At 43.5% G+C, this 26,451-nt stretch overlaps 2 protein-coding genes, 1 long non-coding RNA gene and 1 pseudogene across 8 annotated transcripts in view; 2 read left to right on the top strand and 2 right to left on the bottom strand.

The window, feature by feature from the left end:
* Window positions 1-485, top strand: part of LOC110299544 — a 24,727-nt gene extending 24,242 nt beyond the window's left edge. The window contains exon 5 of the long non-coding RNA XR_002378467.1: window positions 311-485. This is a non-coding gene — a long non-coding RNA (uncharacterized LOC110299544). The remainder of the gene's footprint in view (window positions 1-310) is intronic.
* A 1,592-nt stretch (window positions 486-2,077) lies between these two features.
* Hmgb2 (high mobility group box 2) lies at window positions 2,078-4,699 on the top strand. 5 transcript variants are annotated; one of them, XM_029480297.1, is made up of 5 exons: window positions 2,078-2,245; window positions 2,797-2,966; window positions 3,278-3,423; window positions 3,506-3,680; window positions 4,178-4,699. In XM_029480297.1, exons 2-5 carry the CDS (start codon window positions 2,817-2,819, stop codon window positions 4,337-4,339), a joined length of 633 nt encoding a protein of 210 aa, XP_029336157.1. In that variant the 5' UTR covers window positions 2,078-2,245; window positions 2,797-2,816; the 3' UTR covers window positions 4,340-4,699. The 5 variants fall into 5 exon arrangements, with proteins under 5 accessions (XP_029336157.1, XP_021025494.1, XP_029336158.1 ...); XM_021169835.1 differs by having other exon boundaries at window positions 2,801-2,966; XM_029480298.1 differs by having other exon boundaries at window positions 2,084-2,240; window positions 2,737-2,966.
* A 5,742-nt stretch (window positions 4,700-10,441) lies between these two features.
* LOC110300831 lies at window positions 10,442-11,298 on the bottom strand (annotated as a pseudogene).
* A 2,950-nt stretch (window positions 11,299-14,248) lies between these two features.
* Galnt7 (polypeptide N-acetylgalactosaminyltransferase 7) overlaps window positions 14,249-26,451 on the bottom strand; it is a 127,226-nt gene continuing 115,023 nt past the window's right edge. For both annotated transcript variants that reach the window (XM_021169630.1, XM_021169631.1), the window contains exons 10-12: window positions 23,033-23,131; window positions 22,000-22,128; window positions 14,249-16,672 (exon numbers count right to left, since the gene is read on the bottom strand). In XM_021169630.1, the coding sequence (XP_021025289.1) occupies window positions 16,535-16,672; window positions 22,000-22,128; window positions 23,033-23,131 (366 nt within the window). In that variant the 3' untranslated portion in view covers window positions 14,249-16,534. The remainder of the gene's footprint in view (window positions 16,673-21,999; window positions 22,129-23,032; window positions 23,132-26,451) is intronic.

Genomic DNA, 26,451 nt, shown 5'->3' on the forward strand with positions numbered 1-26,451 from the left:
AAAAAAAAAAAAAAAATGCACCGAGGAACCAGGCCACCAGCTGATAGAGCTGTGTTTGCCTTTGCTGCTGCCTTTTCTTTAGAATAAAGATAGTTCTAAATGATTTAGGCTACAGTTTGAATGTAGAGATTATCTTCTCTCTGGAGCTCCCCCCCCCCCCCCCCCCATCATTTAAAATGGAAGATCCACTTTTAACCCTGAGTTTTTGAGGCAGGAAGATCCATCTTTAATATGAGCCACACCTTCTTCTGGCAGCCTTATAAAGGACATGAAAAAAGAATGCTTGCTTGCTTGTTCCTGTTCTTCCTAGAAATTACTTCACTGCCATTAGAGCCTACTTATTCAGGATTCTACTTATACTGAAAACCATGTGGGACATCCAGTCTTGTGGACTGAACAACCTCTGGTTTCTTGGACCTTTCACTGTTAGTCAGCCATTGTTGGACCACAGCCTGTAAGTCGTTCTAATAAGTCTCCTACATATAGATTCAGTCTATTAGTTTTGTTCCGCTAGAGAACCCTGGTACACGTAACACTTAAATACATGATGTAAACGAGTAGCGCATCAGTAATTTCACTTACAGTGCTATTTGAATAATACACTCAGGTTTGGTTAGCTTGGACTGTGTGTGTCTGGTTTATAGATTAGTTGCAACTGTCATTTATTAGATGTAAGATTTCAGGTAGACACAATTTATAAGAATTATGATTAACAAACTTCTGACACCTTAGCCAGGTATGGTGGTACACCCCTTTAATCCCAGGCAGAAGCAGGTCAATGTCTGTCTGAGTTCAAGGTCAGTCTGGTGTATGTAGTGAGTTCCAGGACAGCCAGGTTACACACCGGCCAGGAAACCCTGTCTTGAAAAACCAAGACAAACAACAACAAAAAGCAAACCAAAAACCGAAAAACCAAATCTGGGACCTTTAAAGCGGGAAAATATGCCCCCACACCGAACTGGCACCTTATTGTTTTTATTGTGGTAGAACATAAAGGTGGACCACTGTTTGCTGGCATTAAGTATATTCGCAATGCCGAACCATCATCCATTTCCAAGGAAAACACAACGTTCAAGTCTACTTTTTAAAAAGAAGGTAAAGAACCGCCAAGTCCTTAAGCACTATCGAAAATGATCCTCACACAGGAACCAAACAGGAGGGCAGCCCCGCAAATGCAAGCAAAGTTGCTGGGGGTAGAAAATATTGAAAATCCGTGAAAACAGCGGTGCCACATAACGCATCCATCTGCGAGGGGAGAAAGAGCTCTCCACAGCCAAATCACAAGGCAGAAATGGCCTGTTAGGACCGAGCCCTCCTTCCCCGGGAAAGCAGCTTGACCGGCAAGGTGAGGGACCCTGGCCTCCCACCCGCGCCCGCCAAGTGTTGGGGTGCAGTGCGGCCAACCCGCAGATCTTAGGCGGGTCAGCTGTGGAAGATGCCGTCCGGGCGGGCGCGGAGGCAGGCAGGGCTCCGATCGGAGGGCGAGGGCTACTTTGTTTATTTTTAAATCACTAGGGGACGGGGCAAGGGGGTCCGTGAGACTCTCCGCACAGTCTGAGGCTCCCCGCCCGCCGTGCTCCGGTTCCACCTCGGCCTCAGCATGGCTCCGCACCGCAGGCTCCCCACTTTCTTCCCATTTTTTTATTTCGTGAACTCGTAGCTAAGCCCCAGGCAGGCCACAGCATCCAAACGGCGGCTGGCCTAGCGCCTTTAGTCACCTCGGAGCCATCTTTATCACCTGGAGAGTTTAGCGCCAGGCGCCCTCCTTGCTAGTTTTAAATCTGGCCGGGGCAGTTCCTCTCGGGGCCTGCCCCACCCCTGTTTACACTCCTGGCCAATCAGCAGCGGGCCCGCCATTTTTCAAACGCTTTTCCTGCCGCCAATCAGGGCCGAGCAGTACATTCCTCTCTAGACCGGTTCCAACGGGTCTGGGAGTTAACGACCTGGGAGACCCACCGAACCTGCTAGGCTTAGCCTGGAGGGACGGGCCTGGCCAGACACCCACCAATCGGAAGCCTTCTCCGTGGGGGGGCGGGGACTCCCCGGGTTTGAATAATCCCCCACAGCCAATCAGAGCGGAGGGAGGTGTGGCCCGCGACTGGTCTGGTCAAGTTGCCGTGGCGCGGAGAACTCTGCAAAACAAGAGGCTGGGGATTGCGTTAGCGAGAAACCAGTTCTCGCCGGAGCTTGGGGAAGGAAGTCTCTCTGCCGAGGTCTGAGGGAAGCAGCGCCCGCAGCAGGTAAGGTTCGGCCGGGAGGCCCGGGGCTTGGCGGCCTGGCTCTTAACGCGTAGACGTGGGGGGACGTCTGCCGGGCTTCGGCGTGGCGGCTTTAGAGGGCGGCCGAGTCTTTGGGTGAGGGCCGGGGCCACGGAGGGCGGCCGGGAAGCCCTTGAGCCCCGCCGCGTTTCTTTTTCTTTCTCTCTCTCTGTCCCTTTTTTGAAAACTGGATTGGCTGTGGGTCTCGCGGTGGCTTGTGTAAGTGTAAGGCGCGCGGCTTTTCTGTCAGGGAGGGCGCGCGGCCGGCGGCGGCTTTCGGCCTCCGGGCGAGGGGCTGAGGCGCTGGCGGGCGGGCGGGTGAGTCGCGCGGGTCCGAGCGGGGCTGGGCCGGGCCTGGCCCGGGCGCGCGCTCCCGCGCTCGCTCGCGGGGGCGCGCGGGGTTTAGGCGGGAAGCGGAGCGGAATCCCCCCTCCCCGCTGTCCCCGCTCCCCTCCCCCGCGCACCCCCCTCCCCGCAGCCTCCTCCCCGCGGGTCCCCACCCCGGTCCCCGTCCCGGACACGGCTTTCTCCTCGGCAGGTAGACGCCGCGCCGTCGTCATGGGCAAAGGTGACCCCAACAAGCCGCGGGGCAAAATGTCCTCGTACGCCTTCTTCGTGCAGACCTGCCGCGAGGAGCACAAGAAGAAACATCCCGACTCGTCGGTCAACTTCGCCGAGTTCTCCAAGAAATGCTCCGAGAGATGGAAGGTGAGGGAGGGAGGGAGGGCAGCGCGCGCCCGGCTGCAGGCCGTTTCCGGGCTGCTTTTGGCGGGTCCCCGCGGGCGGGGGCGGGTTGGGGGGGGGGGGGGGGCGACAGGGACCAGGGAGCGCGCGAGCTTTTGCCACCTTGGGGACCCGAGGGTTTTAAAGGTTTGTCTCCAAGCCGGGGGGCGCCCTTAATGCAGATGCCTCAGTTTACAGATTTATTCGACTTACTTGTTTATCCACTTTCTTTATTACTCGGACAGCTAGGAACTTTAAACTCCTTGCCGATTGACTCTTTTTTTTCTGCCCCATAGACCATGTCTGCAAAGGAAAAGTCCAAGTTTGAAGATTTGGCCAAGAGCGACAAAGCTCGTTATGACAGGGAGATGAAGAACTATGTTCCTCCCAAAGGGGATAAGAAAGGAAAGAAAAAAGACCCCAATGCTCCGAAGAGACCACCGTAAGTTGATCTGAGAACTGACGGAACCCACCCCCCACACACCCCCATCGTCCTCTATTTGTTAACTCTTGCTTCCTTGCAGGTCTGCCTTCTTCCTGTTTTGCTCTGAAAATCGCCCAAAGATCAAAATTGAACACCCTGGCCTGTCTATTGGAGATACTGCGAAGAAACTGGGTGAGATGTGGTCTGAGCAATCTGCCAAAGATAAACAACCGTATGAGCAGAAAGCAGCTAAACTAAAGGAGAAGTATGAAAAGGTACGGTGCCTTTAAATAGTAACTGATATTTCTATATATGTCAGCCCTAGGAACTTGGGATATTTGTTAACCACTGCCTGTCAGTTTTTGGAAACCCCAGATGAAAGTTGAATAGTACAGACAAGTTCACCTTGTGATACAGTGTTTGTGGCCCTTGCAAATTCCTGCCTGTACACTCGTGGTAGTTGTGTAAATCTATTTTAGAGGGTAGAGTGCCAGCTATGTTTTTAGGTAGTTGTATATTAAATATAAATATAAGGTGTGAAAGGGGTTACATGCAAAGTAAATTGACATTGATAGTAAAAGTGCAGTAACTGATCTCAGGAAGCTCTCATTAGTTACCTGATAGGCTTTCTCAAGCATGGAGGCTTAAACCTGGAGTGGTTTGAATACCAGCTAATAAGGGTTTTGGTCAATGTTAAATTGTTTACAATTAAGTGGTTTTTCACACTTGAGTAGTGGTATCGGATGCTGATCTTACTTTGACAATGTTTCAGGATATTGCTGCATACCGTGCCAAGGGCAAGAGTGAAGCAGGAAAGAAGGGTCCTGGTAGGCCAACAGGCTCAAAGAAGAAGAATGAACCAGAAGATGAGGAAGAAGAGGAGGAGGAGGAAGAGGAGGAAGATGAAGAGGAAGAAGAGGAGGATGAAGAATAAGTGCTGTCCTAAAGTGTGGAGTATATTTGCTCAGGCAATTATTTTGCTAAGAATGTGAAATTCAAGTGCAGCTCAACATTAGCTTCAGTATAAAAACTGTACAGATTTTTGTATAGCTGATGAGATTCTTTGTAGAGAAAATACTTTTTAAAAAGAGTTTGTAGCTTTTTCAGGGGCTACAACTACAGTTAGATTTAAAGCTTTTGATGTTGAATGTTTCTAAATATTTAATGGTTTCTTTAATTTCTTATGCTAGCAAAAAAAAAAACTTCATAGGAATTTGTATTACCAGTAAAATTTTTTTTTAGGATGTTGCATTTTTTTGTTTTTTTTAAATTTGTAATAAAATAATGTATATTACTTGCATTGTGTATGTATTATTAATTTTTCCTTAAACAGATGCGGGCATGTTAGTCTTTTTACACAGTTAAGTTTTGTGTTAACCATTTACTAATTTGCTTCTCTGATTTTTGTGGTTAGAAGGGCCAATTTCTTTTAATGACCACAAGCTAAGATATTATTAGCAACAGGTTAAAGCGTTAAGAACATACTGCCTTGATTTTCAGAGCAAATAGACTTAAAAAACTTTAAAAGTTCTGTGATTGTACAAATTACAAGTCTAAAAGATTATCCACTCAAATTTGGAGTGGGGGTATGATCTTTTAAATTTTTAGGTCTTGGATAGTTTAGTATACTAAAATATTTTGGATAATGTACTAGATACCCAGGTGTGGGGATTTAGTTATTTTGATTCACTTTTTTAGCAGTATGGATGTGAGATATGGACAGGTCTTAGCTTATAAATCTTAGCTTGTACCAAAATTGGAAGTTACGAGATGAGGTGAGTTAAATGTGTTGGGAAACTTGTGTAGATGTTGAAAGTAGGTTATACCAGGCTGGGTGTGGTGACAGGTACATGTAATCCCAGAGTGGAAGGTAGAGAGAGGGCAGGAGGGTTGGGAGTTAGGCCTACCCTGGCTGGACACCACCACCAAAGTAAATGCTTCAGTGGTATTTAAAATGTTAAGGATATATATATATATAGCAGATAGTTACATCCCTTTTCAACTTTGGATTTTTCAAGACTACTAACAAATCAAGAATGAGCATAATATATATTTATATATTTGACATAAGTATTACACAAATGAATTCTTAGAACAGTGACTTTGTTAAATGTCTGCAACTTCTCATGTTGAATAGGTTGTAATTTAACTAGTTCCCTAAAAATTTCAACAGATTCCTTGAGGCCAGCCTGACTACAGAGTTCCAAGATGGCCAAGGCTACACAGAAGTGCTTGGCATCACTATCTTGATAGAGCAGCCTACCCAACTTTTAAGAATATTCCTGTGACTATTTTTATATGTGAAAAAAGTCCTAGAAGGAATAACAGAGCTAAAAGGTATAGATAATACAGAATTTGCTACTTAGAATAATCTAAACCTTTTTTTTTTTAATTTTATTTACTTTTTGTTTTGCTTTGGTTTTTTTTTTTGAGACAGAGTTTCTCTGTGTAGCCCTGGCTGTCCTGGCACTCACTCTGTAGATCAGGCTGGATAACTCAGTTATCCTCCTGCCTCTGCCTCCCGAGTGCTGGGTTTAAAGGCGTGCGCCACCACTGCTTGGCTTAAACCTTTATTTTTTGTTTCTGACAATGCTGGAGATAGAACCCAGAGCCTTATACATGCCAGGCAAGTGCTGTACCTCTGAGCTCACTTGAATGTCTTTGCTATTTTCTCCCAAACCTGTACTTGAAGTTTGTTAGAAAGCTCCAGTAAATAATATATATAGTCTATATTAGCCATACTTGCAGTTTTGTAGTACCCGTTTCATCCAAGTAATGGTTCTCAAATTTCAGTCTTTGTTATTCTGATGTATATCTCACGTGCATTATATTCCAAAACATTTTTTTTTTTTTTATACTTAAGGGTGTTCTGTTTTGCTCTGATCTTTTTGTCTTGTTCTTCTATGTTTTTATGGAGATAGTTGTATATCAGGAAAAATGGCACTTTTGGGGGTTGCTTTTTCTTTTTTTTTTTTTTTTTGGTTTTGGTTTTTTTGAGACAGGGTTTCTCTGTCCTGGAACTCACTTTGTAGACCAGGCTGGCCTCAAACTCAGAAATCCACCTGCCTCTGTCTCCCAAGTGCTGGGATTAAAGGCGTGCACCACCACCACCGCCTGGCTCCTTTGTTGTTTTTAAATAAACAGCTTTATTTGAGTGTAGTTAAATGTGTAACTTACATGACCCTAGGAAACCTATCTCAGCCAAGACCAATAACAGTTGTCCTTTGGTTTGTTTTTTTTTTTAAAGAGAAAAGTGAAGATTGGGGATATTGCACATCAAGTAGCTAGTAACACTTGCTGCCCAACCCTGATGATCTGAGCTCAGTTCCCAGAATGAACTGAGAGTGTTTCTGACCTGTTTGTGTATGGTCAGTCACACAAGAGTATCACTATAAGAATAAATACAACATCTTAAATCTGATTTCTCAGCTGGGTGTGGTGGTGCATATCTTAAATCCTAGGTAGAGGAGAGTGGGTCTGGAGTATAGCCTGGACTACATATAGAAACACTGTCTTGGGGAAAAAAAAGGAACAAAAACATGACTTCATATATACCATGAAATGTTTTACAAAACAGTTTTTATTTCTCAGGGAATAACAAAGGAACTGTTAGGGCATTTTATAAGACTTAGTCTTAAAGGTGAAACAATACTTCTAGAAATGAGCCTGTTTAAGAATAGTTTTCCCGAGTCGGGCGTGGTGGCGCACGCCTTTAATCCCAGCACTCGGGAGGCAGAGGCAGGCGGATTTCTGAGTTCAAGGCCAGCCTGGTCTACAGAGTGAGTTCAGGACAGCCAGGGCTATACAGAGAAACCCTGTCTCGAAAAACCAAAAAAAAAAAAGAATAGTTTTCCCTGAGATTCCCAGTGGCAATGCCTTTTAGAGATGTATTTGTTGGTTGCTAGAGGCACAGGGCATAAGCTAGATGGGAAAGGGCTGGAAGTGATGAGTGGTCAGGGCCTGCACACAATCTTTATACTGCTGTGTCTGATTGACAAAATGTTTTATGCATATTTCAAACACATTAAGGTAAATGGGAGGGACACTTATTCTGTCTTGTTGGATAGAAATGATATAAAATTCATAGGTCTCACAATTTTTCAAGTAGAATCAAATCTTAAGTTTATAAAAACAAACCTCAAATACAATACATTCACATTCTGGGATCAAAACAGCTGTAGATATGGTCTTATCTAAGAGCTACCATTTGACATTTCTATGATGGTTCTTAAGCTGAAACAAAGTTAAGACTTTGTGGGGGTTTAGTGAACCTCATTGTGTTCCTGGGCAGCCTCAATCATCTCCTGGTGAGCTTCGTCCTCCATGTTAACCACACCTACAGGATAGCACAATTAGAATGTTCATTTTAAAAGTGAAAAATCAGGCTGGAATGATGGCTCAGCTGTTAAGAGCCCTGGCTATTCTTGCAGGGGACCTGAGTTCAATAGACAGCATACACTCAGTGACTCACAATTGTGAGTTCCAGGAGACCTAATGATCTGTCTTGGTTCCATCAGGCACCAAGAATGCATGTGATGTACATGCAGAGAAAACACACACACACACTAATAAAACAGTAATTAGAAAAAAACTAAAGACCAACTGAAGTGTCCAGTAGTACCAAATTTCAAACCAATTCACCAAATTTTAGAAGTAGAAATGGTTTTATATCACCTATCCAGTTTCCTTTCTTCCCTAAGGCAATGTCTCAGTATGTTGGCCCTGCTGATCTGGGCACTGTAGGCCAGCCTGGCTTCATTTTCAAGAGTCTGCCTCTTAAGTGGTAAGCATCAAAGCTATGTGCTACCATGCCTAGCCTGTAGTTGTCCTACCTGTAGCTCAGGTAACAATAACCATTCATTCCTCCAATCATAAATATGCATTCTTTAACTTTCCACGTTGTTACCAAAAGAGATGAGGTGGCTTATACAAGCAACCTAACAACATACAATACGAATATAAAGGGGGCAGGGGACAAGACTAAAATAAAAGTGATGGGGCTTCGACTTGAGAACAGCTCTATTCTTAACTGGTTCTTGGTCTCTTGGTGAAATTTTAGAATAGGTGTAGTGGTACATTATACACTTAATCCTGGCCTTTGGGAGTTGGGTGCGGAAGAATTGGGAGTTCAGACTTCATCTTGTCCTATACATAGTAGGTTTGAGGGCAGTCTCAGATAACATGCCATGCTGTGCAGGAGTTTAACCCTTAACCCCAACAGCAAGTCAGCATGGACAAAAAATTTAACTTCTCTATGTGTACAGCTTGCTGTATATCCTAGTTACTTTTGGTAATTATAAAAAGTGATGGATAAATTCCCTTAGGATTTGGCCTTTTTACTCTAATACTGTGCCATTAAAATGTACTTCTAGTTCATTCATGCTTTTTGTTGTATACCATAACAGTATATGATCCTGTCAGCTCCGTGGAGGTGCACGCCCTTCATCTCAGCACTTGGGAAGCAGAGGCACGTGATCTCTTGTCAGTTTTAGGCCAATCTCGTCTACATAGTGGGTTCCAAGATAGCCAAGTGGGTTCCAAGATAGCCAGAGACTGGTTTGAAAAAACAAAACCAAAGATAAAACCATTATATGATTATGTCATATTTTATCCACTTTACTAATGGGCATTTAGCTTTTATTTCCTTTCTGCTGCAATGGCAGATTTCCACTGTCTTTTCAGCTCAGCAATATATATTAGTACTCTTGACCTTCATTCTTTGTCTCCCAGGTAGACAGACATGGTACATGGGTTCAACTCTCTCTCTCTCTCTCTCTCTCTCTCTCTCTCTCTCTCTCTCTCTCTCAAGATTTATATGCATTGGTGTTTTGCCTGCATGTAAGATTCTGAGGGTGTCAGATTCCCTGGAACTGGAGTTACAGACAGCTGTGAGCTGTGGGTGCTGGGAACTGAGCCTAGGTTCTCTGGAAGAGCAACCAGTGCTCTTAACTGCTGAGCCATCTTCTCTCCAGCTGCCTTGTCTCTTTTTTAAAATATGGCAGGTTGCTTTGCCTGCTGTGCAGTTCCCGATAAGAGTTGCCTATGTATTTTGTCATTTTAAAGGCTAGGGATTACAGGTTAAATCCAATACCAATGAGCATCAAATTTTCTATTAAAAGTTTTATTTGGGAGACTTAACCCTTAATAAAGCTAGAGTTATCATTCTCAAAAGTCAAGTGTGACTTCATTTAAATTACCACTGAGAGTCACATCTACACAAGTTGTTTGGTGAACAATGAGGCAGATAGAGCAATTTCTTTTCCATGGTCATCATTTCTCATGCAGCTTCATTAACCTCCCAACTTCATTTCATTTGTAAAGTATGGGCCATAATATCTGAAACATAAAATATATATATACTTCCATTCACACTGCCTTTTGGGGGTCTGCACTGTAGAAGTCTTTTTTTTTTTTTTTTTTTTCCCCAAGACAGGGTATCTCTGTGTAGCCTTGGCTGTCCTGGAACTCACTTTGTAGACCAGGCTGGCCCTGAACTCAGAAATCTGCCTGCCTCTGCCCCCCGAGTGCTGGAATTAAAGGCATGCACCACCACGCCCGGCTAGAAGTCTTATTTAAAAAAGAAAAAAAAATCACAAAATCAGAAAGTAACATGTTAATGACCTTGATCATGTGCTGAGAACATTATATTAGTACTTTAGGCACACTGACAACCCTAAAGCCCTGTAAAGCAAGTACTGTAAATGAGGAAGCTGTGCTATAGAACTTAAACCACTCACACTACTATGTTATACTACCGTTTATTTGTGCAGATTGTAACATCCACTACTATAAAAATTAAGACGCTCCCTGCTACAACTCTGCTCAAAGCTAGGCTTGAGTCATTTAAAAGCAATCAGAATCCACTAAACTCAATTATAGGTAATTCAAAAAAATCTTTTTTTTTTTTTTAACTTCCCCCAATTTTATTAAAGAAAAAAAAAAAGCAGTGGTGGTAAATCTCCAGAACATGGTCAATCTCCTGGGATTCTTCCCTGAAGTGTGACCCAAGCACATGCCAGTGTAACAGTTCCCATCACTACACAGGAGAGAAGCCGACATCCACCTGTGCCCATCTTCTTACTTTCCCCACTCTGTGGTCTGTCTTTGGATCAGCACTGACGGCTTGAACCGCTACTGTGGCTTCATTAATGTTTGTCTGTAGCTCTCAGAGCTCTTCTATGTGCAGCAACCGCACGATCTGAGCAGCTTCATTAAGAACTGCATCGCCTGTGTCAGAGCCAAGAATATGTTTGTCAGCCTTCTTTTGTTGTATTTGCTTTGGCAACTGCATCCTGTGTTAGATGTTCCTAAGCCAAAGTGCGAATCGCCTTAAGCATTACCAAGTCGTCACCCTGACGCTGAATCTGAAGGTTAGCCAGAGCTGTGACACCAGCCTTAAAGTCAGGATAATTTACGTCCAAGTTGAGCAGTGGCTCTGCATTTTTAGCTGCGTTGTCAGTATTTTTCCTGTTATCAGGTACTAAGTCCTTGTAGTTTTCAGTGTTATCTCCATGTTCAAGTCTAACAGCTAAACCAACAAGCCAGTCAATTGCTTCTTGCCGATTCTCAGTCTTGAAAGGACAGTTAACATCTCTGAGATACTTTTCAAAGAACTTGGACCAGTCACTACCGGGGATGTTTCTCCACTACTATAAAAATTAAGACGCTCCCTGCTACAACTCTGCTCAAAGCTAGGCTTGAGTCATTTAAAAGCAATCAGAATCCACTAAACTCAATTATAGGTAATTCAAAAAAATCTCTATCTTCGATCTCGTAGTGTCTGATTTTCTGGTCTTCAAGCCAAACAATAGAATTTCTAAATTCTGTTTCATCTTTGCAGTTGAAGCCCGAAGTGTTACGGTAATCCAGGGCTGTGAGCTTGAGTTGGAACATGGTCCCCGTTGCTCTCTCTGATCGCCTAGGCCTCCGCCGGGACAGGAGAAGCCGCAATTCAAAATCTTAAAGAGAATTATCACAAAACAATTTTTTGTTTGTTTGTTTGTTTGTTTGTTTGAGACAGGGTTTCTCTGTATAGCCCTGGCTGTCCTGGAACTCTGTAGACCAGGCTGGCCTCGAACTCAGAAATCCGCCTGCCTCTGCCTCCCTAGTGCTGGGATTAAAGGTGTGCACCACCACCGCCCGGCTTATAATTCTTGATCTTATTTAGAAATAGTCCTTTCCTTAATCTCTAAGGTAAGTCCTCACAAACAATTTAAACTTCTGTCTGGTTCTTTTTTTTTAATTACTTTTTTCTTTTCACTTTATATCCTGCCCCCTCTTCTTCCCTTCTTCTCTGAGCAGGGTGGGGCCCCCCTGGGTATTCTCCCACTCTGGCACATCAAGTCTCTGTGAGGCTAGGCACGTCCTCTTCCACTGAGGCCAGACAAGGCAGCCCAGCTAGAAGAACATGTCTCACGACCAGGCAACAGGTTTTAGGACAGCTCTTGCTCCAGTTTGGGACTCACATGAAGACCAAACTGCACATCTGCTACATATGTGCAGGGGACCTAGGTCCAGCCCGTGTATGTGCTTTGGTTGATGAGTCTGTCTCTGAAAGCCTCAAGAGTCTAGGTAGTTCACTCTATCGGTCCTCCTGTGGAGTTCCTATCCCCTTAGAGGCCGCAATCCTTCATCCTGTTCTTCCCTAAGAGTCCCCAAGCTCCATCCACTGTTTAGCTGTATGTGTCTGCATCTGAGTCAGCTGCTGGGTGGAGCTTCACAGAGACGGACTATCATTAATAGTGTCAGGGATAGGTGCTTGCCTGTGGGATGGGTCTCAAGTTGGGGCGGTTATTGGTTGGCCATTTTCTTAGTCTCTGTTGCATCCCTAGTCCGTGCATTTCTTGTAGACAGGATAAATTTGGGTCAAAAGTTTTGTGGATGGGTTGGTGTTCCCACCGCTCCATTGGCGTTCCTCCCTCGCTACCGAAGAAGGCTGCCACTTCAGGTTCCATATCTCCAATGTAGTGAGTCACAGCTAAGGTCACCCCCATTGATTTTTGGGCACCTCCCTAATTCCAGGTTTCATTTTCTCCCTAGAGATGCCTCCTACCTTCCCACCCCTGTCAGTTGCAGATTTCCATTCATTCTCATGGCCATCTGGCCATCACTCCTGCCGTTCCTCACATCTGATCCTGAATCCCCCCTCCCCCTCCTCATCCCCTCTCTCATCCAGTTCCCTCCCTCCATTTGCCTCGTAAGATTATTTTATTCTCCATTCTAAGTGAGATCCAATCATCCCCTCTCGAGCCTTTCGCTTGTTTAGCGTCTTTGGGTCCCTGGAGTATGGCATGGGTAACCCGTATTTTATGGCTAATACCTACTAATATCATGCATACCCTTTGGGATCTGGGTTATCTCACTCAGGATGATATTCTCAAGATCCATGCATTTAACTGCAAACTTCATGATGTCCTTGTTTTTCATAGCTGAATAGTCTTCCATTGTGTAGATGTACTACATTTTCTTTGTCCATTCTTCAGTTGAAGGACATCTAGACTGTTTCCAGTTTCTGGCTATTACAAATAAAGCTGCTATAACATACTTGAACAAGTGTCTTCGTGAGGTAGTGGAGCATCTTTTGGGTATATACGCCCAGGAGTGGTATAGCTGGGTCTTGAGGTAGAAACTGAGAAACCGTCACATTGATGTCCAAAGTAATTCTATTTGGTTGTTTCATTGCTCAATACTTTTAAAGACCCATACATATGGACTAATTTTCATGTACAAACTTTTGCTCATCTAGGTATCTAACTCTGGCCAGACACCAGCCTTGCTTTTCACAAACATCCACCTGCCTCAGCTTCCCAAGTGCTGGGGGGAGATACATGTGCCACCATGCCCCACTGTTATGAGGACTACACCCAATCACATTCTGTTTAGAAATGAAAAATATTCTCTGTGAGATAGTCTTTATGCAGGCCCTTACTTTGAACGTCTGTATCCCTGTTGTCTCTTGAAATGGTTTGTTTTGCAAAGTTCCACGTAACATTTCTAATTTTGTTTGGTAGACTTCTACTCTTGGCTTCTGTTTGTTGCTGTGTTGTTTTGATTTAAAAATAGTTTGGCCAGGGGCTGGAGAGGTGGCTCAGCCTGTAAGAGCACAGACTGCTCTTCCGGACGACCTGAGTTCAAATCCCACCAACCACATGGTGGCTCCCAACCATCTGTAATGGGATCTGATGCCCTCATCTGAAGATAGCTACAGTGTACTCATATACATAAAATAAATAAATCTTAAAAAAATAGTTTGGCCATCAATAGGCAATTTTATTGAAATAGTCACTACCAAGAAAGACACTCATTTCTGAGATTATATTTTATCATCTGATGGGTGATGTAACCAAGTGTTAGAAATAAGCAACCTTATAGGCTTCAAAAGGCTCACAATCATCCGTAATGGGATCTGATGCCCTCTTCTGGTGCATCTGAAGACAGCTACAGTGTACTTATGTATACCAGAGTGAGTGGGGTTGGCTGGAGTGAGCAGAGGTCCTAAATTCAATTCCCAACAACTAGATGAAGGCTCACAACTATCTGTACAGCTACAGTGTATATTCATATACACAAAATAAATCATTAAAAAAAAAGAAAATGTTTCCATTCTACAGGTGGACACACGTACGTACGGTAGAGTTCTAAACAACACTCAGGCACACACTCATCTAATAACTCTAGTTTGCATTAATTCAGCTATTAACCCTAAATAAACCCGGTAAATGAAAAGCCCGGCTAATTTTTTTCCTTGAGGGTAATCTGGATATTTATTTTTGGCTCTTGCTCTTCTTAAAAACCCAAGTAAGTGTGCAATTATATATAGAAATAATTACAAGCACTGAAAAGCTATGGATTAAAATACAATATTTTATTTTTCCTCACCTAAAAAACAAGCAACCCAGAATTAAGTTATACATAAGCTTCTTGAGTTTACCCTAATAAAATTTTGAATATTTGTACAATTTCTACAGAAACATACAGTGTATCAAAATCTGCATAAATCAAATTTATAAAATGTGTAGAAATGCATAGTGATATTATCAACTTACAAAGCAAGGAGATGGGGATTATTTCCAAAGCAGCCTGAAGTACAAAATAGTCATTATGGTGGCAGCTTCTGATACTTTCCTGTGTGGAAAGGTTTCTGATTTCAATATATAGAATCATGTTCATATAGTATCCTAACGAATTGTAAAAACAATTTAATTTACCCATAACATGACATGCACAGTTCATGTGCCACCTTCCTTAGCCTATGCATAGATACGAGGTTAAAATCTATTTAACATGAAAAATGGTGTCCATTTCTAACACACAAATAATTACCAATTCTCCGAGTTTCCTCTCTACAGTGGATTTATTTGCAATTATATAAGCATATAAATGCATTTCTTCTTTAAATATCCCTAGAGATGAAAGTTTAAATAGTTGATCACAGGTCAGTAGCAAAATACAAATTGACAATTCAAGATTATAAATAAAACTGTTCAGGATGTTGAATTTTTACTGCCTAAATTTGATGAACTAAGGTTGGAAGAAAAATAATTCTTCCAAAAAAAAAAATTAGGCTTTTTTTCTTCTTTTCCCTAAGCTTTATTTAAAAATATTTCCTTCTGGCAGTAGTTTGTGAATTTCTGTCATCGATACTATGATTACATGATCAAAAATGTTTAACTGGCCCCAGCTCACCACATTGCTTTTCTTTTTCTTTTTTTTTGGCACTCAATGTAGACATTTTATCTTGGGGGGAGGGGGGAAATAAGAGACTTCCTAGAAATTAAAGTTTTCAACATTTGGTTCTCTTAAAGTAGGTATTGTCTTAATAAATGTTCAAATTAAATCTTCTTTTCCCTGGAGAATATAAAAAAAATTTACACTTCTTAAAAAAGAAATTAAGGAACCCTACAGAGCTAGCATCTAACTTCGCAGAATGTCGTCCACATTTGTTGATGATCTGTATTCTTAGATAATAAGATCTAAGAATAGAAAATTAGATATTAATTTTCCTAAATTAAAAAGAATGCTCATGGAATTTCCTTTGAATGTAGACAAAGTGTCAGTTTATCTCTGTGCACAGCTTGTGCTGCGAGGTGGTTCTCTAAGGCTTCCATCTCACAAGGGCTTGGGGATTTTTACCTCAGGACCAACCTAAGGCGTCCACACTAGGACTTTATTGTGTTGTTTCCCTGCCCCTCAAGCCCCCTTCAAGTTTCAAACTGAGAATTATGTTTAGTTTTCTATGACTGGTACTGGGGAAAGCAGATGCAAAATGTAGATGGGCAGAAACCAACCCCCCCTTTTAGAAGGAGGACCCCTTTGCTAGCCTAGAAGCTGGTGTGAACAGAGGCCAGGGAGGTAATGCCACAGAATCGTCAAGCCCCACGGAACAGCCTGGAGTTGGGCCCGTTGCTGTCCTCGATCCAGCCATACAACATTCCACTTCATAGCCAAGAAATTCTCCTGTGAGTAACAGACGGGTTCCCCGGGTGACATTCATTGTCACCATCATAGAAGTGTCACTAGAAGCTCTCAAACAATATACTGAGAAATGAAAGAGGCACTAAATGTGTTGAAATTCACCTTTCAAACAGCAGCGTAACTGAAGGAAGGCCACCCTGGCCAACGACCTGTGGCAGTGCTTCCGAAAGATGTAAAATTAAATACACAGCAGGCTGATCATCACCAAGTCGGATGTGAAAGTCTGCTTACTCCAACCTTGTTTTTTTTTTTTTTCAAGTGTGTTAAAAAACAAGAACAACATCATCAACAACAAAAAAACCAAACTGCCTTCCAGACCCCTGAGTGTATTCCCAAAGAAGACAACACATGCTTTAACTCGGCGGTTCAGGAAACCAAGTTAAAGGCACAAATTACCAACATCATCATAAAACAAAACAAAAAACGATGTAAACATCTAGAGTTTAAGGTAAGAGCAGTTTTGTAAACAGTCACTGCAGATGATAATGTTATTGTAAAATCACAGTTTATCAATGCCCCTTCCAACTGATCAGAGAGGTTCCAGGTTTGGAGCTGTACAAAATTAGTAATAATGGTTGCAGCAGGTTCCAGGCGGTTTTCAGTCCTCCATAAATGTACTTGTCAGTAGGTAGATTGTTGGTTTCCTCTGTTCTTGTCAAACACTGTGGATGTTATTCATCTCCCACTTCTGAGTCATTTTACTGGAGTCACAGGTGGAGATGAACACTTGATGCAGGACCTCCGATCGATCTAAGCACTTTCCGGAAGTGATGTGCGTAAACCTGTGCAGGCTCTGCAAAACACAGTGAGCCAAAGTAAGGGTTTTTTGTTTTTAAGATTTATTTATTTATTTATTTATTTATTTATTTATTTATTTATTGCATATGAGTACACTATTGCACTCTTCAGACCCACCAGAAGAGGGCATCACATCCCATTACAGATGGTTGTGAGCCACCATGGGATTTGAACTCAGGATCTCTGGAAGAGCAGTCAGTGCTCTTAACCACTGAGACAACTCTCCAGCCCCAAAGTAAATGTTAGATGTGGACTCTGTTACCTCCAATAGGAAGACTGGGCATCAAGTGGAGGGATAGGGTTGCCATCCCACAGTCAAAACTCTGACCCAGAATTGTTTCTGTCTAAAAGGACTGCAAGGACAAAATTGGAGAGGAGGTTGAGGAAAAGGATGCCCAGCGATAGGCCCAAATTGGATGTCCAGCTCAAGGGGAGGCCCCAAAGTCTGACACTATTACTGATGCTATGGTGTTTATAGACAGAAGCCTAGCATGGCTGCCCTCTGAGAGGCCCAACAAGCAACTGAAAGAGTCAAATGCAGATACTTATACTCAACCAATGGACAGAAGCTAGGGACCCCTGTGGTTGGTTGAATGAGGGAAAAGCTGGAAGAAGCTGAGGAGGGCGACCCCAGGAAGACCAGTAGTCTTACCAAACTTGGACCTCTGAGATCTCTCAGATTCTGAGCCACCAGCCAGGCAGCATACACCAGCTGATATGAGGCCCCCAACACATATACAACAGAGGACTGCCTGGTCTGCCCTCAGTGAGAGAAGAGGAACCTAACCCTCAAGAAACTTGAGGCCTCAGAGGGCCTCATGGAGACAGGAGGAGGAGGAATTGGATGAGAACTGTCGGAGGGCAGACTGTGAGGGGGATAATGACTGGACTGTAAGAAACGATTAAATAATAATAATAATAATAATAATAATAATAATAATAATAATAATAATAATGTGTGGACTCTGATATCTCTGCTATGAAGTGCCATTATTCTTAGCCCTTTCTTTTGGTTATGCCATTTGAACTACGTCAAACTCAATACACACTAATTGAAGTTCAGTATCTTTCCCTCCAAACCTTTGTCTCTTGTTCTTAGTCTGGCTTTCCAGTCCTAAGGAAGCGACTCACCCCTCTCATTCAGGGTATAACCAGTTCTCTACAGCTAACGCTTTCAGTGGTTCTGACTTCTGTTTTTTCACCTCTGTCTCCTGCTCTAATACATTCTTCATTATATGTTGTTGATTTCTCCAATTCAGCTCTTGGCTCTTCAAAGAAAGGGCCTCAGACTATGCAAGATTGTCTAAGAAAAACTTATTTTCAAAATTCAGTGGAGTTAACTTGCTGCCCTTTGCGTTGAATTGACATATGTACCATTGCAACAAAAGCAGTCATCATGGGAATCTGGGCATTGATCAAGGATGGATGGATGGATGGATGGCAAACTGCCAACAGTCCTACCAGCACTCGCCTGAGACAAGCCACACTTTCATGGAAGGATGCCTACAATGATGGTGTTAAATTATGCTATTGATCTTTTTTGGGCATGGGGAGCCAGGTTCAAGACAGTGCTTCTCTGTATACTCCTTGGCTGTCCTTGAACTAGTTCTGCAGACCAAGCTGGCCTCAAACTCAGAGATTCTCCTGCCTCTGCCTCCCGAGGGCTGGGGTTAAAGGCTTTGGCCCATCAGAGTTCATTGATCTTTAGTTACAACGTGACCATAGTGTGTCCTTTAAAAACCACTCAGGTGAAATGAAAAGTGTGAACCAAGTGCTTCCACATGGCAGGACTCAGCTGTGCCCTGAGAAAGACTCAGGAAGGACCACCACCTACTTTGTTGCTCCACTGTCAACAGACTATGATTCTTCACACCTGGACACTGTCTGTCACTAAGGAACCCCATGCAGCACCTGGAGAAGGTGGCTGTCCCTGAACCTGCTGCCTGCCTGTGGAGTCCGTTTCTTAATTGGGCTGCCTTGTCTGGCCTCACTGGGAGAGGATGCACCTTGTCTTGCAGTGGCTTGATGTGCCAGGGTGGGTTGATACCCAAGGGGGAAGGAAAAACAGGTTGGGAGGAGCTGTGGGGGGTACTGGGGGTAGAGAGGGGGCACTGGGAGGAGAGAGGGGGCAGCGATTAGGATGTAAAATGAACAAATGGAAAATAAATAAATAAATAACCAAAATAAAACAGGGTAGGAGAGTGGGGGGCGGGGGTGTAAGACACTCACACAGACAAACCCAAAAATACTCGACATTGTCTAGTTTTCAAGCAAAAATCAGAATTTTGAAAAATTTACCACTATTATGAAGACTTTACACAATTTAAAGACTTTTCTAACAAAAAAAGGTTTATATTTCTAATTCATTATTTTTTTCAAGACAGGGTTTCTCTGTATAGCCTTGGCTGTCCTGGAACTCACTCTGTAAACCAGGCTGGCCTCGAACTCAGAAATCCACCTGCCTCTGCCTCCCGAGTGCTGGGAGTATAGGTGTGTGCTACCACTCCCGGCTCTAATTTTTAAATATATATTGTACAATGGAATATTTCAGCATTTGGGAGATCTTTATAACTTAGTGAATAGTATAATGTATTAATTTAGCATAATTTGAAACTTAAAAAGGTTACAAATTCTTGCAATTTAATTTCCAATCCCAGAAATATTCCTAGTAGCGCCCTCCACAAGGGCTGTTTGGTTATCTTTCACTGTCTCAACTTTGTTGCGCGGGCTGCCTTCAAATGACAGCCTTCCTACCTTGGCCTCACGAGTTTTGGGATTCCAGGCTAGCACAACAGTACTGAGTGAGTTTCAATTCCCCTTAAGATTTAAGGGGTAATGCTGAAGCCAGGAAATCTGTAGACTCGGTTCATAATGATCTTTTCAGCAGCCCTTATGTCACAATCCTTTTCCTAACAGCATCCACTGTTTCCTATGGCGACTGCACAGAATGTCAGCTCACATTAGGGACAACCTGAGTGCGGTCCTCCTGAGGCTCTTAATACTGGATTTCTGCTTATCTAGTTTTTCTCTCTGAAAACTGACCAGAAACAATCACCTACGTTCTCTTTTTCCCTTCCTTACAACATTTTTGATTATTTTTAACTGCATCTTTTTTTCATCTATACATTATAGAACAGCATGTTTTGGATAGCTTCCACACCCTATACTCTGTCACTGGGGAGATGAACAAATGTGTAGTGTCCTAAATACCTAAAACATGTAGATTCTAGTTTTTAATTTTTTTTTTAATTTGGGAGTTGGTATGGAGGATTAAATTACTATGTGGTACCTCTGAGTTCTATCCTCAGCCAATATCCATTCGTGTGGTCTCCCCATGCAGTATCTTACTTACGGTTCCCCTCCCTCTGCTCCTCCCAGTTCCTCCCACCTCCTCTCCCATCCAAATCTGATCCCTGTCTGTCTCTCATTAGAAAACAGCCAGGCTTCGAAGGGGTAAAGTAAGATAAAACAAGAACCAACACATCAGGGGCTGGAGAGATGGCTTAGTGGTTAAGAGCACCAACTGCTCTTCCAAAGGTCCTGAGTTCAAATCCCAGTTCAAACCACACGGTGGCTCACAACCATCTGTAATGAGATCTGATACCCTCTTCTGGTGTGTCTGAAGATAGGTACAGTGTACTTACATATAATAATAAATAAATTATATATATATATATATATATATATATATATATATATATATATATATATATATGAACCAACACATCTACACTGGACCAAACAAGCAAGGACCAAACAAGCAAGCAGAAGGAAACCCAAGAGAGCACAAGAGTCAGCGACCTAGGGTCCCAGTATGTAGTCCAGGCTGGCCTTGAACTCACACTCCTGCTTCAGCCTCCAGAAAGCCACTCATGACTGCTACTCTTTTCTACTTTAAAAGTTGCTCTTCTCGCAGGTCTCTACCACTGGTCCCTCTTAATTTTCTTTTGTGAAAATAAACACTATTAACCTGTCAGGATTCGCTAATATTTTCCAAGTTGTTATTAAAATTTGTTTTCAGATCTTGAGAGCTAACTCAGCAGGTGAAGGCGCTTGTTTCAAAGCCTCCTGACCCAGGTTCGATCCCTGAGGCCCACATAAAGGTGGATGAGAGAACAGGTTGCTCAAAGTTGTCCTCTGACCTCAGGACATGCGTGCATGGCACAGGGCCGGAGTGTCTCTCTCCTCACGCATGTCACACACAGGACACAAACAATGACAGTGCATAAAAATAAAACTCAGCAATTGACGTGCTCAGAATCCAGGAGAGATGGCGCCTGGGAATATTACTAAAGAAGGAACAATGCCTTCAGAACGGGAGTGGGAGAGCAAACATTAGATGATTAGAATGGAGGGCTTCTTCCGAGCCTTTCAGTTTGCAAGGCTTGGCTAATGTTTGAGTTCATAACAAGACAACTGACTGGTTCTGCCCCAACAGACACCTTGAAGATTATACCTTCCGGGTGTGCAAATGAGTGGTCGCTGACTCCTGTGCCTCCCTTTGGTCTCTTTCTTTTGTTTGCTTGTTTTGTCCTGTTCTGATGTGTTTTATTTTATTTTATTATGATTCCTTAGCAGCCCATCTGTTTTCTTTTGAGAGACAGAAAGGAAGCAGATTTGGATGGGAGGTGAGGTGGGAGGAACTGGGAGGAGCAGAGGAAGGGGAAACCATAGTCAGGATATGTTATGTGAAGGGGAAAAAATCTATGAGAAAATTCAATCAAAGGAAAAAAAAATTATACATTAATCCATTAACATGGTCAATCTTGCCAGAAAGCTTTAAATATGCACAGCCCTAACAGAAAAGCAGCTCCAAGGGCTGCAGGGTCATGTGAATAAATCTGACCTTTAAAACAACCAACCCCTATCACAGTCCGCAGAGGGTGAGGAAACAGGAAGGCCCAGCGGGCATTTCTTATTTGCCTGTCTCTACCGCCATCTGCTGGACAGGAGGAGGCAAGAACTTTCTTCTTTAATGGTCTAAGTTTGGATCTTATCTTGCCGATCATTGAGTCCCTGACTCATTCTCATTTTTAACATTGGATTTAGATCTGAAAACGGCACTGGTAGCGGCCTCCTGGAACACCAGCATTCGCGACGTTCTGATATTGGCACTGACTCTTCATGCCTATCACGGTGGTCTCGCTGCATGATGTCCCTGCTCCAGGGAACCCAAGGGATACCTCATTATAGCTCAGTGATTCACCCAAGCAAGCGCATGTGAACACTTGGTCTTGAGATTTATCCATCTAAATTCTACTGGCTACTTGTTACTGACAACGCGACAGCATAGGTAATCCCGGGAGCTGGGCGGCGGCCTACCTTGAAGTACTGCCATTCCTTAAATTCGTTTAGGTTACAGTGTGTGATCATGACTTTGGATCCATCAGGCCCCTTTGTCAAACACTGGTCGTACTGCATGAGCTGGTTTGCTTCATTGATTCGGAAAAGCTATTGAACAAACAAAACGGAGATGTCTTTCTCGCCAACACATGTTTTACGAAAAGGATGAAACTTAACTCCTATAGTTAACCTGAATAACTTATTCTATCATTTTTGTGCATGTTGGAGACCACTAGTCTGCAGACAAGAACTACTGTCATTCTGAGATTAGTGAAGACTTCTATCAATATAAGAATTACACTCTTAATTCTTTAAGCCTCTAATACACAGAATGGGTAATTAACACATATTTATCATGTACCAACAACAGCAAAAAATTTAAAAGCTAGAAGTAAGCCTAATAGTTTTTTCACAACTGAAATTAGACATATGAAAATCCCTACATTAGGAAGCAAGAGAATATGTGTAAAATAATATTTGTGTAAAATACCTATCGGTACCAGAAGTAAACCCATGTCTGTCACTTAGTAGACCACATTTGCAAACCTTTATGGGTTAGGCTTACTCAGTCATCATTAGTATACGTTCCCATGTTCCCACAAGAACATACTTTTATCACTTGTGTGCAGACATTTCTACATTTCCCTATTTAAGTGAAATATTTTAGCTTTACTGAACATTTTTTATCAAGTCAAAATTAATAAATTAAAAACCAAACAAAGGGCTAGAGACATGATGGTTCAGAGGCTAAGAGCACTGACTGCTCTTCCTTAGGTCCTGAGTTCAATTCCCAGCAACCACATGGTGGCTCACAACCATCTATAAGGAAGTCTTGGCACTCTTTTCTGGTATGCAGGCATATATGCAGGCATAACAAGTGGATGGATAGATGGATCTTAAAAACAAAACAAACAAGCAAACCAAAACCATAACCCAAACCAAACCCGTCTGTCTGTGACCAGTGAGTCTGGCGGATCTCAGTGCTGACCAGCCCTGAAGGAAGGGAACTCACCTGGTTCCCGCCCATCCTGTGGCAGGGTCCTAGCTCCACGAAGCCTCCGTTAGTCTTCCCCATGCTATCAATACAGTATGCAGTCTCAAGGCCTCGGATCTAAAGGATGAAGAGAACCAACACACAGGAAACAGTATGGTTTGTAACAAGCCAGCACCCGAGTGTGAGACTTCCAAATTCAATGTACTGTCACGGAGTTCAGGGCTGTTGTGGTGCTGGGCTGTAACTGGTATCACCAACCTGTAGGTCTGTTTTAGCATCCATGTGACTGAGAGGCACAGTGCACTGGGGGCAGACAGCAGCTCTGGACACGGAACAGACCCTGCTTTCTCAGTCCTCTCACTGGCTGGGCAGCGCTTCTTGGGGAGGGGACTCAAGGTGTCTCAGAACAAGGATAACGGCACACAGTGTGGCTCTCCTCTAACTACCACGGAGTGGTTAAATGGAGGCAAAAGCAAATAGCCATTCCGCTCATGTTTGGGATAGAATTTTGTGCTAAAATAATCACATTTGGAGGAATTCTGTCTTCATCTCAATTATAGGTCACTGTACTATTCGGATCTAGTGCTTGAGTCTGTGGGTTCTGAGGAGGAGGATACAAGCTTTTGAGTCCATGGAGATGAGCAAGTCACAGTCCCCTGGACCATCACCACGTGGGGACAAGCAGGTGTGTGGTTCGAAGAGGAGTTGAATGTGCAGATGAAGCAGCCTACACACTGCCCAGGGAAGCTCAGACCTCTTAGGGGACATCTTTTAAATCGGGGTTTATTCCGGAATGCTCAGCAGATGAATGGAAAGGATAATGGAAAGAAAGTAAGGGCTAGATGGCAGAATGTGGACAAATTCCTCTGAAGATATAATTAGGACAGAGATGGTAAAAGGAGGGAAACCCCTCATCCATCCTTCCATCCATCCATCCATTCCTGAATGCATGTGTTTTCGTTCATGAAATAATAAGTGGGTTCCTACCATGTGGCAGGCATGCTATATCTCTATGCCTATATATCTATATATTTATATATCTATATATCTATTTATATGCTCCAGCGAACTCATAGTTCACAGCAACACAAAGGCAAAAAAGAAGCTAACAAGGTATCTATCATGCAAGAAACACAGGTCACAGGAGAGAAAAGCAAGACCATTAAGGAAGGGGCTGGGGAGTTGAGGAGGGTGTTCTAGGATAGATCCAGGACACAGGAGGAAAGACTTGAGAGACATGGAAGTTAGCTGTGCCTGCAGATGCCCAAAGGAAGGCATTCTGGGTAGAGGAACAGCAGAGGCAAGAAGTGTGAGGAGGAGGAAGAGGAGGAGAAAGAGGAAGAGAGAGAAGGGAGGAGGAGCGTTGAAGTAGGGAGAGGCAAGCAGGAGCTGGTGAGGTGAGAGAGGGAGGAGAGTCCTGAGGTCACCAGAAAGGGCTCTGCCTTCACGGAACCAAGCAACTGGTGTGGTGACCTCTCTTTCTTAAAGAGTGGCGACATGACGAGCATTGCATTTCCAAAGCCTCTCTGATTGTTTCTGGTGTTTAGAACAGGCCAATGATAAGAGCAAGTTAGTTTGGGTGAGAGGTGATGGGGACTTGGTCAAGGTAAGGAAGGGCTAGATTCTGAAACTGATGCATGTGTGAGAAAAAGCCACTCAGTGAAGACCCCCGCCCCATGTTTTTGGTATGGGCAATGAGCCAAGGTGGGCTGGAGAGGGAGAAAAGGCGTTCAACCTGAGGTGGACTGAGATGGAAATGATATTCAAGTAAAGAAGTCAAGAATATGGCTGAATGAATATGCTTAGGCTCTGAGAGGGGAGAGAGGGAGGGAGAAAGGGAAGAAGGGAGGGAGGAGATTGGAGTTGAGGATCAAATCTAAAAGTCATTTGTACAAAGATGAGTTTAAAGCCAGGGGATTGGCTGAGGTCAAAGGAGAATTTCTTCCTTCCACACAGGATTTCTGGGAGATTAAAACGTGACTAAGTCTGGTCTGGACTGCCCCAGATTCACTTTTTCTCAGCGGGTTACTGGCTAGTTTTCTGTAACAGGAGAGATGGAATAAGACTGCCAAGGAAAGACACAGGCATTAGTACAGGAAGTCAAAGAGCAGTTGCAGTGTCCTCTGTGTTTCTGTTTCTACGCCCCAACTCTCAACGCTGCAGACTCTTACAAATGGGTTCAGTCCTCTCTCCTCTGTCTCTGTTTCTTTCTCTATGGCTGCAGTGTCACTGCACTGAATGCTAATGGCTCCAGATGTTGATCTCTGGAGAAGCCTCCTTTCTGGGGTTTGGCATAAGATCCTCAACCAACAGGAGCTGACAGCTGCACACGGCCGGCTGTCTAGAAGTCATCCTGCAGGTGGGAACCACAAACAGACCCAAGAGTGCTACACCTCAACACCTCCACGTTCCCTGCCCACTGTGCGTCCGCCTCAGCTGCCCCCTAACCAACTGTTCAAATAGAAAACGAAAGCATCCCAGCCCTCATCTTTCACACACTGATACTCTGCGCCCACATTCTCTGACAATATCTGTGACTTGGTGTTTGCCTTAGCTATGTCTTGTGCTCTCCCTTCCTCTAAGCCACAGTCACTGTCCCCAGTGGGTGGCATTGTTTGGAGAGGCTTAAGGGGTGTGGCCTTGGAGGAAGTATGTCATAGGCAGTGAGTTCTGGGAGTCTGAAGACTCAGCATTTCCAGCTCCCTCTCTGTGTTGGCCTTGCAGTTTAGGATGTGAACTCCCACCAGCTTGCTACTCCATCCGCCATGCTTGCTGCCATTCCTTATTTTGCCCCTTTCGATGGACTCTTAGCCTTTAGCCTTTAGGATCGTAAGCCCAAATAAATTCTTTCTTTCAAGAATTTCCTCAGTCAAGTTATTTTAGCACAGCAACAGAAAAGTAATGAGTGCAATTTCCTATCTTTGAAGTCATCACTTTCTGTTTCTCTTTTTTTTTTTTGGCTCTCTGACTGGCTTAGGTCTTTATCATCCAGGTTTCAGATCTAATGTCATATCCCCAGAAAAGCCATCCTACCGTTCCATCCTCCTCAGGACAGTACCTCACACTCATTTCCTTTGTAGCTGTTACCATTTTGTCTTGTTCTTTGCTTTCCTGGGTCTCCCGCCCCCTCCCTCCTCTTCTCTCTTCTTCTCTTCTCTCTTCTTCTCTTCTCTCTTCTCTTCTCTTCTCTTCTCTTCTCTTCTCTTCTCTTCTCTTCTTTCTCTTCTCTTCTCCCCTCCCCTCCCCTCCCCTCTTTCTCTTCTCTTCCCCTCTTCTTCTCTTCTCTTCTCTTCTCTTCTCTTCTCTTCTCTTCTCTTCTCTTCTCTTCTCTTCTCTTCTCTATTCTTCTCTTCTCTTCTCTTCTCTTCTCTTCTCTTCTCTTCTCTTCTCTTCTCTTCTCTTCTCTTCTCTTCCTCTCCTCCTCTCCTCTCCTCTCC

The sequence above is a fragment of the Mus caroli genome, chromosome 8 (genome assembly GCF_900094665.2).
Source record: "Mus caroli chromosome 8, CAROLI_EIJ_v1.1, whole genome shotgun sequence".
Lineage (NCBI taxonomy): Eukaryota > Metazoa > Chordata > Mammalia > Rodentia > Muridae > Mus > Mus caroli.